A 15265-nucleotide genomic window follows, 5' to 3' on the forward strand; every position below is an offset into this window, starting at 1 on the left:
TTATTTTCACTTCTATAGCAGCACCCAAAAATGTCTGTTATCGTAATGTTTTGTACAATTCTTATTTCCATTGCCTTTTTACATAATAATCCTGTGTAAAGTAATATACTAATTTTATTCTTTTTAATATATTTCTTAAACATTAGTAAATAATCAACATGCAGGGCAATCCTGAAACCACTTTGGTGAAAACGCACGCTGTTTAAAGAATTTCATGACTATCATTATTATTATTATTATCATTATCATTATCTTCATAGTAATTTTAATCGTTATTACTATTAGGTGAAGACTAACAGACCGAGGTAATTTAGTTTAATTGTAATGCTAAACAAGTAAACAGGTTAAGTAGCTGAAGCTAACAAAAAATGAACACGTCCCCCATTTTCCCAATATATATTACTTTGCTTGCTTATTTGTTTGTCTGTCTCTATTTTTGTTTAATTTGTTTTTTCTTTTTTCGAAAACTAACCATGTCCGTTCTTCAAGTCCTCCTCAATAACCTTCTCTTCACTACGATCGTGATCTGTTAAATCATTCTGATTTATGACTTTTCCTTCAAACAGTGGGTTCAAGGTAACGACTTCTTCTTTTAAAGTTAGAGCAGGGTTGATCTGACCGTTAACACTGTTGCGCTTTTCCGCCGGAGGCCTTGGCGGTGCGCCCAAGGGAAAGACATCTGCGTAGTCAGGTTTTTGCTTGATTTCCGGGCCTACCATTACACCATCCGAGACTCTGCGGTATGTTGGATTGTCTGAAAAAGAAGCAAGTTTGCATGAGACAATTTATCTGGGAACTTAAACAACGACAAAAACAACGCCATTAACAGCAATGAAATACAAAATACATACTTACTACCAACATTTAGCAAAAGCTATTCCAGGCAGAGCGTGTGGGGACGCTACATACATGAACTGATACAAATTATGACATTTTATGAGGAAATTAAAGAGATTTACGTCTCAAGTTGTCTTTAAGTTCTTTGAAACATTAGATGAGCATATTTGGCTATTAAAATAACTTGATAAGTATTGTAATTATCTAATCTTAGTTAACAAGTTTTATCGTAATTTTAAAGTTGACGAAGTTTGCATCGTTTTCTGAAATATGAAAACAAAGTTTCTGTCTAAGGTTATCGTAAGTATACAATGTATTAAGAAGTGTTTTTCGTCTTCACAGTTTTTTTGCAAACTAAACAAAGCTTTCCTCTAATGGTATGGATACTCCTTTACTTTCATTTTACCCTGTTTGTTTGCGTAAAGAATGAACTTCTAATCGCAGCTTAGTCATACTGATCATACTACTAACTGTCAAGACATTCTTCTAAGTGGTAATCTTTTTTTAATTTCCTTGTTTGTATATTTTTCACTAGAGCTATCTGATATGTTGCTTCGAGCTTTTAAACATTCTTCGTTTTTTTTTTCCGTAATTGTTGTTTAATGCTAAAACGAGTGATTTTGACACGTTGCGGATTTATTACCTCGTAATATTTGTATTGTTTCGCCACTATTAGATTTAATAGAGCAAAAAACTGACTTTGGTTTCCCGTGTAAATAAAAGCTTCACTAATTTAGGGTTTTCCGACTTTTGTTTTAATCTTTGCCGGTAAAAAAAAAAACATAACAGCTGGCTGAACATGCCTGGCCCATTGAAAAAAATCATAAATCAGTCTGGTCTTAATGTTCATTACCCATGCTATTTCTCGGCCCGACTTCCATCACGTAAGCTGCGTCTGTGTAGACTGGGATGGAGTTGCGACTCATCTATAAACAGGAAGAAGAAATGACTGTATTAAGTAAAAACTGTAGAAATTATACCTGAACAAGGGAAGTTGCAATAAACAATGCACGTTTGTTTCAGGAACCTGGCTTGTTCGCCTCTGACTCGTTCCCAGTTCTCCCTCAGTCCCATGTTAACAAAAAACGGAGAAGCGCGCTCAAAGGGAGCGCCCATTCCCCTCCGCTCGCCTTCCTTTGGGCTAAACTTCTCGCGCTCCGTTCTCCTTGGGTAATCCACATAGAGATGACTGGTCAAGACAACAAGTCAGATTTCGCGTCGTTTTAGTTTAAATCTTAAACCTTCTATTAATGATCCAAACTACGTGAAATCTAATTTAATATTTCCTTTCGTTTGATTTTGCCATACAACAAATGGATGGAAGGAAAAGTTTCCTTAAGCACACTTATAAATTCATTCAAAGTATTTCCCTGATTGTGATTGGCTAAAAGCACATGCTTAATTCACCATAACCAGTATACGTAAACAGAACATACCTGTGAAATCGGGCTGGAAATTGACGAGGCTAAAAAAATAAGGCAACAAACGATCATAAACAAAACATGAACGATGAAAAAAACATTATTATAGAGAGTGAACAAACACTTCGCAAAAAGGCACATATTCGCGACTGAATTTGCCCGACTACGTATAGGCACATGTGGAGTGTACGATAATATCCGGAGGTACTCAAGCAAGCATGACGCGACGTACACCTCGAATATTCTACTTAGAATCCGGACTGTTTTTCCGAACTCAAATAGAATACCTCGGAATACTATGGTAGATTAGGATAGATGGGATGGGAATACTGGATTGATATTCGCCAACCCCACCCACCCCCTCCCCGCTATTCTTTCCATTACCATAACTCTAACACCCGCCAAGTCGCAAGAAAGGTGATGGTGGATTTGAACTGGGAAAAAAGAAAACTTACTTTCCAAAGGGGTTAAAGAATCAAGTCGTTTCCTGCAATAAATAAATAAATAATATTAGTATATAAACACAAAATGAAATACCAGGTGAGCTTTCGCGCGAAAACTTGATATCTTCACGTGTGAAAATAACGTGTTATCTTCACATGTGAAACTATCACCGTTGCTATGGCTACATAATAAATCGCGCCTTTCACACCAAAAAACTATTAAAGTGAAATGGTTTGGTAGTTCATTGGTGTTTATATAATAAATAAAACATTACGCTACAGGGGCGGATCCAGGATTTTTTTTAGGAGGGGGTACACTCGTCTCTTGCTTTACTTCAACACTAATAAACCACATAGTTTTTTTTTTTTTTTTTGCAGAATGCCAGTTGTATTAGAAAACCGCAGGTCACCTCAGGGGGGGGGGGGGGAGGGGGCGCACCCCCTGCACCCTCCCCCTAGATCCGTTCCTGATGGCCGCTTGGGGATACGATTCTCGTGTTGAAAAAATATTTCACTTGTTCGCTGCGCTCACTCGTGAAATATTTTTCAACACTCGAAGAGAAATTTCGTATCTCCGCGCGGCCATGTAATATCCTCTATATCACTGACAATAAAACGCTGAGAAATTTCTGATACTAAACGAGTTATTGGAAGAGCTGGAATATTCTAAGTATGTTGGTATTATTATGAAGCAATAAGTTTTAACAGTAAAAGTCTGCTGCTTTTATTTGTCTATTTTTAAACTACACTTGCGCATGCATGCGATATGAGTGAGGGTGGAAAGGCAAATAACCAGTTTGGTGCCGTTAGTCTTTTGCAACTTTTCAATGAATTTGTTCGCCGTTCAAGACTTAGGCTCTCTATATTGGCCACAAATTTGAATGACTATACAGACTCAAGGCTACCTTTAAAGGAGCTGTGTCACGAAATTCAGCCAAATTAGGAAATTACAAAATGCATGTTGAATTGAGAGAAACATAAAAATAACCGCTTAAAACTTTAAAGAAAGGTTAAAATAACATAGCAGACACAACAGATGCCACGGATGGGCAAAACGGAAGAAGATTGAAACGGATTGAAATTAGGGTTTTTGAAAGCTGTTCAGCCTAACAGTTTTTCAAAGTTGATCCCTGCTGCTGACAACTTCAAAAATAATGCTCAGGAGACATATTTGTTTGTCTCGGATCTCTGATTTTGCCATTTCCATGTAATTTCTTAGCTTACTTTAAGTTCCATAGCGATTGAGGGCGAGTAATTAGCAAAATTAAACAAAATGAACTGGACTGCCGTGACACAGCCCCTTCAATTAATCACCGTTTTTTTTTAATACATAAAAGTATTTACCGTAGCAAAGAACAAATGATTTTTTTCTAACCTAGTAGTACTGCAGCGCCATGCAATAAGAAGAATCAAAGCGATCAGTAAAATACTGCCTGCCACAGCCCCCGCTATAATGTAAGTGTTCTTTTTTTGGCCTGTTCGCTTTTCGTTATCTGAAGACTGTCCTGTTGGGCCCTAGAAAAAAAGAAAAGACAACTAATGTATTAACCCTTTGCCGTCAGTAATTTATTAGCGGAAAAATCGCATTTGGACCAAATCTTCCTTTTTGAACCGTTTTTGGCCAGTTGGTATGGAAATGGCTAGAAAGAGATTACTAACACTAAGGAAATAAGTTTCTGTTAATTGGGCGTAATTAAGCAGCTTTTTTGTTTTTGGCGCAAGCGCATAAGTCAAAATTTGGACAGGATTGGTCAAAATTTGCTAAATGAGGTACCGTTGGAAATTAAGATCTATTCATTCTGAGATTGCCAATTACCATCTTAATAGCTTAAACGGAAAGCTAAATGGCTCAAGACAAGATAATATGCATGGGTCCATACAGACCAAAAACGACCAAAGCAGACATTAAAAGTTGAAATTAAATCCGGGGGTACTCCCTTATATAAGCCATATAGTTATATGCCGCTACATCGGGTAGGATTTTTGCACCGTTTTGGTGTGAAAACGGGTATGGTTTTTGAGGGAACTACGGCAGTGTATGAACGTATTTATCATTTCCATTCCAAATGAGCAAGAAAGAAAGAGAAATGTGCGAATTCGAAATGGCTTCGAAGAATTTTTTTGTTTGCGTGCTAATCTAAGTAAATTTATAAAATAACTAAGATAGTACGCGCGCTCTGATTGGCCGAGAGGAGTGTTTGCATGAGAGTATGTAAACATGGTTGTGGCGTCAAGTTGCTTGGCTTTTCGCGCGCTAATCAGGTAAGCACGAATTTGAAAAAGTTTTCGAGTTCAAAACTCGACAAGTTTACTTTATTTACCAATTCCTTCGTCGGGTGAAACATGGAAAATCGTTACAAAGAAGGTGAGTCAATTTTTCTTCGCTTAAGCTGACATTTTAAGCGAGAAGAATCCGTATTTTGCAAAGCATCTTTTTGCAAAACAAGAACTGATTACGCGTACAAGACTTCGTGGACAAGATTTTGCGACTGGTAAGAATTTCTCTTTTAATCAGTGCATACAAAGAGTTTTGCGTTTTTTTCTCGGGAAAGTTATTTTATAAAAGCGAGAGAAAACTTTTTCCCTGTGTTTGCATAGCCTGATATAAACACCCGAGGCGTTGGAATTGTTTGAGAATTGTTTAAGAATTGTTTTCAGTTTCTCTTGGGGCCATTTTAATTCCCAAGAGAAACGGAAGACAATGTTTATACAAAATTTTGGGGTGACAAACAAAGAGCATTATGGTATGTTATGGTATTTCTGGAGTGGTCAATAGATAGAATTATTGTCTCTTTTTCTGGCCTGCCCTGGTTTTTTAACACCTACTACCGCAGTTGTGGTTATTTTTCAGGAGATTTAAAATAATTCTTTGAATTAGCTCTAACAGAAAAAAAGCCTTACCAATACGATACGATATACTGCAAATATTGTGCAAAAATGAATCAATCAATTCAGTTGGCACTAATTAACAAGTATGTAGTTTTAAAATTCGTTTCTATGAAAGAAAACTGAAAAGATTAAAAATGTTCAAATCTCTCCTTTCACTCTTTCTGATGGTTATTGAGTAACACCGTTACTCGTGAACAGTTTCTTTGTGTTTTTGTTTTGTGTTGTTTTGTTTGTTTGTCTGTTTGTTTGTTTTTATAACACAGCTGACAGATAGACTAAAGTAGCATTGCTGCAAATTATAAGCCCATGTCTTACCCCAAGATCAGGCTGGGTACTACTTTCAAACGGAGAAGTGGTCACCTGTAGAGATACAAAATACATACTATACCGTTTAACCGAGAGTAACTGAGATAGTACGCACGATCTGATTGGTCAAAAACCTATGGTTTATTATATCGATCAACCCGGCCCAAAGAAAAAGGCAACCAGGCCACGAGCCACAAAACCGGCTATTGATCTGCAAACAACGATTTTAGAAAGGCTCAAACACAGAACAATTTACTTATCTAGTCCTTCTTAATATTAAAAAGCGTTGGTTTCCACCTTTTATTACTGAGCGTCACAATTCGCTACTGACATAGGCTTTAAAAGTTATAACGTACAAAGCTGGAAAGCAGTTTACTTTTCCCGACGATGCCAAATCGCAGAGAAAGCCAACAACAGTATGAATTTCTGGTGTAGAAAGTCTCTAGGAAAACTTGACCATGTGTCAACCGGCAACAAAACGGATAGTTTTAGCATTGTTAACCTATTTTATGTCAAAATTAAATTCCTGGATGAAAAAAAAAGGTTCCTAAGAGAGATCTGATCAAATACTGGTACAAAATCGGTCGCTGCAGGCTGTAAACAAGCCGTAAACGATGATGAAAGACGTCAGAGATTCGCGGTGGTTTTTTGTCAGTAAAACGCGGGGTTGGAGTCGGGGCCGGAGCTGGGGTCGGGGTCTATCTTGGAAAGAATGCTGTTTTAGGGTTCGGGCTAGGGTTAGGGTGGACAATAGCACTAACCCTAACCCTAACCCCAACCTTAAAAATGGCATTATTTTAAAAAAGGATATACCCCCACCCCGGCCCTACCCCGTCGTTTACTGACACCCAATTTATCTACCTTTCGGTGGGATTATAATCATACTCGAGACAATAGCAATTACCCACCCCAACTTCTTGAGTCGTTTCAGCTCCTGCTCCAGGAACATTAGTAGTTATGTTCTGCCGAAATGTAAGAGAATATCACTTAATTTTCGAGCCTTCAAATCTAAATGCAAAATAGAAAACACAATTATGACCCAAACAAACCTCAGTTGTGACAACAGCTGGTGTGCCTGTGGTTACGTTTTCTGCCTAAAAATCAAAATTACAAAAGTTTGTAAACATAATTAGATAGGTAATAGAAATAGCATGATTTGGGGTGATATTTGGCACAAATACCACGATTGCCATATTTTAAAATTGTTGTACGTAATTTCACGAGCTGTTTTGCGAGTGAAATTTGAGACAGTTTTGAAATATCACGAGTGCTATTTATGCCAAATGTCACATACAAATCATGCTATTTTTTGTTTATACTACTACCGAAATGCAAGAGAATATCACTTAATTTTGGATCCTTCAAATCTAAACGCAAAATAGAAAACACAATTATGACCCAAACAAACCTCAGTTGTGACAACAGCTGGTGTGCCTGTGGTTACGTTTTCTGCCTAAAAATTAAAATTGCAAAAGTTTGTAACTATAATTAGAATAGGTTAAAATTACGAATGGCATGATTTGTAGTGATATTTGGCATAAATACCACGATTGCGATATTTTAAAATTGTTGTATGTAATTTCACGAGCTGTTAGGCAAGTGAAATTTGAGACAATTTTGAAATATCACGAGTGGTATTTATGCCGAATATCACCTAAAAATTATGCTATTATTTGCATATACTACTACCGAAATGTAAGGAAATATCACTTAATTTTCGAGCCTTCAAATCTAAACGCAAGAAAGAAAATACAATTATGACCCACACAAACCTCAGTTGTGAAAACAGCTGGTGTGCCTGTGGTTACGTTTTCTGCCTGAAAATCAAAATTACAAATTTTAAGTTGGTAACCGTGATTTGAATAGGTAATGAATGGTATGATTTGTAGTGATATTTGGCATAAATAGCACTCGTGATATTTCAAAATTATTGTACGAAAATTCACGAGCAGCTGGGCGAGTGAATTTTGAGACAATTTTGAAATATCACGAGTGCTATTTATGCCAAATGTCACCTACAAATCATGCTATTATTTGTTTATACTACTACCGAAATGTAAGAGAATATCACTTAATTTTCGAGCGTTCAAATCTAAACGCAAAAAAGAAAACACAGTTATGACCCAAACAAACCTCAGTTGTGACTACAGCTGGTGTGCCTGTGGTTATGTTTTCTGCCTGAGTGGTTGTTGGACGCGTTGGTGTGGCCGTGGTGCTGGTTATTTCAACAACTGGAGGTGGTAAAGTTACGGATTGGTTTAACGGAGGCTGTTGAGGGATTGGACCTAAACAATTTCAAAGATAGTAAGTTAAGCTTATAATCAGCCATAATTAGTGTGGTGCCCATGCTTCGTCGCTAGAAATTTATATCTAGTTGTTTTGGCAATTTACAAGTTAAGCGCAATCTCCTTTGGTACTGTTGTTGTGGATCAACAGAAGAAAAGGAGCTATTCACAGTGGTAAGCTGAGTATGGTGATTATCTTAAAGATCGCGGTCCACTCAGTGAATAGTGAATAGTAGTGAAACAAAAGATTAAATGCCTACAGGTAACGTTTTTAGTCTCTGTGGAATCAGCCCAATTTGCAAATGATTGTTTCATTTAGTGCTTATTTCATGCAACGCTTGGCCTTTTTTTCTAGTTTGTTTGCTTGTTTTCCATCAAATTTTCAATCAGTTTGATATGTACATCCATTAGAAGTCTTACACTGTATTCTGCCTGCAACCTTGAACATAACGCATGTGCTGTCGACTGTGTTGTTATGTAAATGGCGACACTGTACTGCTACTCTAAAGATCCGACCAGGGTTCGAGAGAAGAAAAGATGAACTGTTGACTATTGTCTAGAAAGGAAAAAAGAAATGGAATACACTATCAGCAGCTAACTAAAAAATACTGCAAATCTGTTAAGTTGCATTTCTTGTTGTTGTTTGTTTTTTTTTCTTTCTTTCGAGTTTGTTTGTTTGTTATGCGATTTAATGGTTGAGCAGTAAATATGTTAAGCTGTCTTTGTTTTGATTTGTTTGTCTATTGTTTATTTGTTTGTTTGATCGTTTCATACGACATCTTTTTATAACATGGAAATTAGGTCGTGACAAGGTGGACTAGTCTATTACTAAATTCCCTTGCCGTTGTCGAGTGTAGTGACGGGTTGTCATATAAACAAGTAGTCCGCGAATACAGCCGCCTTTCATGGCTGCATGTCGATTGAAACCGCCGTTTCGCGAGCGGCAGGAAACCGACGAGAGGTGAGCGGTTGTATTCGCAGGCTATATAACAAGGAGTCGTTGAATAAGGAAAAATGACCTGGAGCCGAGATCATGCATGTTGTGGAGAAGGTCATAAATGGCGGTTGCTACTGTACCATTTACAGAAATGTCAACAAGCTAACCTTGTCTCTAGGCGTTTTTGGCATGGTCAAACCTGGACTCTACCGCGAGTTGTGAGGACACCGAGAGAGACTTGCCTTCACCAGACTTTGCGCAGAGAACTGGGCAAGAGTGAACGCCTAGGGCATAGGCTGTCAAAAAGCGTGTTCGCATGAAGTGTGATTCAGTACCCTTTATACCCACCGCGAGTTGCAGCTGACTTGTGTTCCAACCAGGAGTGACCTCTAAACTCTCATTTACACTGTTTGGTGGGATCTCCCTCCAGGCTCCGTCGCAACCAATGTAATGTGCGTAGAGTTTCTCACCAAAGTAAAAGCTGCATGTCTTGTTGGCAGGGACGTTGATGGTTTTCTTAGTAACACCCGTTGACGGAATAAAAATCAATGCCCCGTCAGCTTTATTGCCAGTGAAAAGTAAATCACATCCTAAGGTGAAGAAGACCGACGATGTTATTTTCATAAAAGCTACTAAAAATACGTAAATCGCAGGACCTCGCGAAGGACTTCGGGGAAACGGCAAGTAAAGCCGAGAAGAAAATTTGTAAATCTAAAAAATGTAAGCTATATATAGAAACATAACAAAACTGTTGTATCTAAAAATCCAACCAAATCTTCCCCTGCGAGGATTGACAATTCGGCGTTCTTGTGTTTGCTGTTCTGTTTGCATGAAAAATTGCTTGAGATTCACCGGTAGTAAACATTGTTTTGCAGACGACGAAAAGACGGCTCTTCATGAATACTTTGGTCATTGATGGCAATTCGAAATCGCTTTCAGTCCAATGTTGCCTAGAAACAAAAATGCGCCGTGATGTCGAACTACTGTATGACATCATGGCGGACACCATCGGATATATACAAGTAAAGATGAGAGCTGCGACTTTGCAGCTCGCTAGGACCCACACGCGGTTCACACACTGCGCGCGCCCTTTGCGCGCGACGAGATTATAAACTCACTTCGCTCGGCGCTTCGCGAGGGAAAAAACTGATAAAATATTAAGCAAGCATATTCCTCAATCGATTCACGAATGCGCGATAGCCTCGCCGGCAAAACTTACTTAGACTTAGACTCAAATCAAAGTTACGAAAGTTTGAAACCAGGATTACACTAGAAACAACAACAGCAATCATCATCATCGTCATCATCATCGTCATCATCATAATAACAAATTCACTGAAGAGGAGGCAATAGAGGAATGCATGCTTATCAATCGTGAATGCATAAACTGCATAAAACTGTTACACATAGCCCATTTTACAGTTACAAGTGGAAACGAGGCTGGAATTGACCTTGTGTTGATACAACCCTTCCTCCTTTAATCATGTTATTCCTGTTCAAACATTTTTTCTATCATAATTTTCATAAGAAAATGAAGGAGGTTTGTATCAAAACAAGGGCAACCTCAGCCTCACGTACCTCAGAGGCTAGGGTACTAAGCCCACAACACTGTAAAATGGTCTATTCGGAATTCCGTCAGAAGTCTCGCTACCTCTTATGTCGCATCATAGTTATTAGAGGAGACTAGTCTTGAAAGACAACAAAAACAACAAAACGGTGCGCAGTTTATGTTGGAAGCTCCCTGAAAGGGCATAATCTTTGTTTTCTATTGGCAAATTGTGACGGAATAAATTTTTGGGACGCGTTTATTTGTCACTTAGGGCCTGTTTACATGGAGGTGGGGGACCCCAGATAGGTGAGGTAACATGTGGCGGGTCACCCCACCTATCATGTAAACGTGATCGAGTTAATTTGAGATATTTTATGGACAGGGGGGGTTACCCCACCTAAGCGGGTTACCTCACTTACCTTGAGTCTCCCACCTCCATGTAAACAGACCCTAAGATCAAAATGCTAGGAATGCTATTGAACGTTGTGCACCGTGAGGTCCACAAAAACAAAGGACTAGTCTGACAGGTTTCATAACCAATCCAGTCTATTAACTATGGTCACATGATTCAGTGATACTACGTATGAGGAAGATATATGTATTTTCTACGATTCTTAAACTTTTAACAGTAGCACAGTGGGTTTGGTTGGCTGCATCCTGATCGCAAGTGGACACTTGATCTGTGTGCTTCATTTTCTCAATTTATTAGCATAAGCAATGCTTCCCAACCTTGTTATTTAAAGTTGTTATTGTTCTTAGTTTTTGAATAAATTGGGACGCTTTTAAAGAACATTCCACCAACCAATTCTTGGTTTGCAAACACGTGACCAGGCGGCCATGTTCGTGGTCAATAAGATGAAATTCTTTTGGAAGAATTTAAATAAAAATGGGTTTAGTTCCCAGAGGGGAGAAACGCTTTTGTTCTTGACAACCAACACGGTCTCTGTGGCTTCACCTACGAACCAGCAATAATAGCAAGAAAGCGATACCCTAGAGATCCGCTCTTGAAAAGCTGTTCAAGAACACTCAAATGCATGGCGCAAGGTAGTTCGGAATTCGGGGTGGGGGAGTGAATTGGAATAAAGGCTTGCTGCACATTAATTTTACCGCGTTTGGTATGGTTACCCGCTAACTTTTGGGCAGTAAAAATCCCCCCTCCCCCCTTCCCCCCCAAAAGAAAGAAAATCTACAAAAAAAAAGCATTTAGATGTACAAAATGTAACTATGTGTCATTGTCATAAAAATCTCAACTCGGCCCCCATAATCAATATTCAAGATAGTGAGTAAGAGAGCCACCATTACTAACAGGCTCCAAAGTCGGACTGCCAAGGTAATTAGCATTCTGTGAGGCTCATCACGCCTTGCCTCAGAGCCGATCTCCTTGCACATGCGAAGATTGGGTGAATACGCCAAATATAGATTGATGGGAAACGAATTAATTCAGAGCTGGAATTCTGTATCCTATTACCTTTACTTAAGCAAAACAAAAGCGTTACTGAGATATAAAGTACGTTTAGACAGATATAAGACGGAAGAAAGTCCGAAAGCATAGAATTGAATTGGACTCGTTGGAATACGCCTCTAATCCGGCATACAAAGGAGAAAACATAACAATACAGTGACTCTTAACTAATATTGATCGCTATGTAGCATTCCCTTCATCGCTCCAGCTACCTTTAAACAATTGCGGTTGATTTCAGTGAGTCAGAGCTCTTAATTAGCTCTTTTGCGAGCTTGGTTACCATCCATAGATTGAGGAGGAAGGAGTCTTCCAACTCCACTGCCTTCCTACGGAAAACTCTGGTTTTATTAAACTTCCCGTTCCAAAGACCAAATTGGACCTTCCTTAAACGTTCCAAGCAAACTTGATATTTTGGCCAACGGTAAACAACCAAAGAATCCATTTTGGTGCTTGCTGATTTATAAATAAAAGTTTAAAATAAGAACTTTCCCTGATATTAAAATGATGACCTTGTATATACTGATGGCCTGTCCTCAAAATATTCGTTAAGAGTTGGTACCTGTGTTGATAATACCGATAATAAAGAATAAAATAAGAAATTTCAAATAATAAATCTTATCAGTAGGATATATTAAATAACTAGTTAAATCATAAATTGAAAGACTCCATTTTAGTACTCGCTGATTTATAAATAAAAAAGTAAAATAAGAAAATACCCTGATATTAGATGTTGACTGAGTATTCGCTGATTACCTGTCATCAAAATATTGTTTAAGAGTTGGTACGCGTGGGTATAATACATGAACATAATGAATCCAGTCAGTATGATATGTTAAGTAACGAGTTTAATTACAAATTGAAAGAGTGATTTGGTAGAAAAACAAATAAATTATGAAGAATAATCATACTCATAATCATAAACATAATGAACGCCATACTTTTTTATACACTAAGATTGAAACAAAATTCTGTGCACAAGTTAATGACATAAGCATTTTAGCCCTCGTTATTATAGGCGGGCACTTGTATTATGTTGTTGAAGAGCCTGCACGAATTAAGGGTATACTTTCGTCTTGTGTTGTTTCGTTTTAAGCCCTTTCATTTGGTACATGATACACGAGGAATGAAGATTGCGCGCAAAGATGCAAACTTGCTTTTAAAAGCAAAAAGCTCGTTCACCGCACAGGGCTTACGACAAGTAGCTTCTGTACAGCATCAATGCTTCAATATCTTAATTAGAAAAAAATAATTAAATCAATTGAACTAAAAATCGCGAACCTAGTAAACCGATAAGAGTACTAAAACTTGCCCACGCAACTTCCTTCGTCATAATGGTTTTTAAAAAGTGAAATAAAAAATGTCTATGTATAATTTTCAAAGTAATCGAGGTAATCAACTGTTATACTTTTTAAAGTATGTATATTTTAATTAAAAGTGTCAAATATTGAAATATTTTAGATCAGGGAGAAAAGAGTTATGATATACCTTTTCTCGATCCTTGGTGTGTGAGCTGTATAACAACAAAGTCCTTGGATAGTGACACGGGTTTAACAGGGACATAGGAAGCAAAATTTGTCGTTCTTTGTATTCCTTAATCATTTCAAGAAAAATTGAGATATTGCTATAATACGTTTTCCTGATGAAAAATTAAGGATTTTAATTTTCCTTTACAATCAATATATTTTCTAAAGAATGTTATGGTGTAATTTAAGCAAATTAGCGGACAAAATGGTAAAGAAGCTCCCTAGAGAATTTTAATAACACTACTCGGTGACTGAAGATTGTCATGCGTTTGATAGAAAAATTAAACCTAAATTTGATACACATATTTTAAATTTCACTTGACTGCTGCATGCTTGGCAGACCGATAGCAACAGACCAAGGGCCAAATTTTGATATAATAGCTCTACCATCAATAAAATCCATTCCCACACAATCATTTTCTACAATACAGCTAGCAAGTTAACTCAAAAGGAAATATATATCGTTGCCTTTGTATTAATTAACGGATTTCACGATTCTAGAAATTGACTCCGCGAAACATACGTTCTGGTTAATTAGCAACACCAAATTGAATACTAGCTAAATCGATCCTCCTTTAGACATTTGTTTGTCACCTGGGACAATCGGATAGTTAATATTTTGCCAACTTTGTAACTTAAATTAATGAGAAGACATTAATTAAAAGGTAATGTAAGTAAGCGCACCAAATGAAACTAAGTTACCTGATCTCTGACGAGCCAAGCTGACCTTCAAGCAAGAATTGGTCGGTTCAAAGAAAGTGTACTTTTCTCCTGTGGGTCTGTTACATTTACACCAACAACCTCCGAGTCTCTGAGCGTTATATTTACTGCATGAAGGAGATACATTATTATTTCCATCAATAGGGCATTCAGCAGTATTTCTGGGCAGTTTAAGGTCGTCCTCTACCGCTAAACTCGGATCCCTGTCGATTTCGATTAACAACTGTGACTGAGCATGGACTAAACTCAAGCAGTAGAGAGCAGTCAAATAGGGGACAAACGTAGCCATGCGCATGCTAGTTTACGAGAATTCTAACTGTTACCAAAGGCAGTGAGATCATTAAAAATCTCTTCGAATGTGGTGATTTTCACAAAATGTTAAGACTTCCTCTCGCTAGAATGAATGCTTCCACGCGAGCTACGAATTCCTGCTGAAGATTTGTGGAGCCGCAGAAACCATAATTGGAACTGAATATTGAGTCGAAGGTTTTATATTTCAGTTCCTCCTCGCTTTAATAAACATATATGGGCGCTTTTGCGGAAACATTTAACCAGGGCATATATTGATATTGTTTTCCAGTGGCCGAGTAGATCACAAATAATCTTTGCGTCAGCTATGTGACGCAAATGACCCAATGGCTTTAACAGCAGCAACAAAAAGTTTATCTGATACAGTGCTGTCTTACTACATTGTGTAGGGATAGAGACATTACTGTTAAAAGTGAGGTGTAGGTCAGTGAGGAGAACTTGAGAGCTGTCAATTTTTGTACTAAGAGAAATTAAAAGAAGATGAATTCAGTCACATCAAGAGGGGTTGGAAAATTTCCTCATTCTCGGACTTAGAAGAAAATGTCAAAGGACATGATCTAAAGCAAACTCCGTTCTGTGAAATA

The 15265-nt window shown here is 37.8% G+C and overlaps 1 protein-coding gene across 1 annotated transcript; it reads right to left on the reverse strand.

Annotated features, from left to right (window-relative positions):
• Positions 1–613: 613 nt before the first annotated feature.
• Positions 614–14667, reverse strand: LOC140922528 (uncharacterized). The gene is made up of 13 exons (XM_073372506.1): positions 14355–14667; positions 9467–9708; positions 8602–8737; positions 8030–8181; positions 7669–7713; positions 7305–7349; positions 6946–6990; positions 6805–6858; positions 5906–5950; positions 4077–4216; positions 2274–2302; positions 1691–1763; positions 614–754 (listed from the first exon to the last, which is right to left on the reverse strand). The coding sequence occupies exons 1-12, from the start codon at positions 14665–14667 to the stop codon at positions 1696–1698; spliced, it is 1314 nt and encodes a 437-aa protein (XP_073228607.1). The 3' UTR covers positions 614–754; positions 1691–1695.
• Positions 14668–15265: the final 598 nt, after the last annotated feature.

The sequence above is a fragment of the Porites lutea genome, chromosome 13 (assembly GCF_958299795.1).
Source record: "Porites lutea chromosome 13, jaPorLute2.1, whole genome shotgun sequence".
In the NCBI taxonomy this organism is placed as follows: Eukaryota; Metazoa; Cnidaria; class Anthozoa; order Scleractinia; family Poritidae; genus Porites; species Porites lutea.

Bases quoted from the DNA above. Each gene is read 5' to 3' on its own strand.
- LOC140922528 (XM_073372506.1), bottom strand. From the start codon at position 14,667: ATGCGCATGGCTACGTTTGTCCCCTATTTGACTGCTCTCTACTGCTTG. The intron at 8,738-9,466 runs GTGGGTATAAAG...TTTCCTTTCTAG, and splicing joins CAAGTCAGCTGCAACTCGCG to ACAATAGTCAACAGTTCATC. The intron at 7,714-8,029 runs GTTTGTTTGGGT...TTTGATTTTCAG, and splicing joins CAGCTGTAGTCACAACTGAG to GCAGAAAACGTAACCACAGG.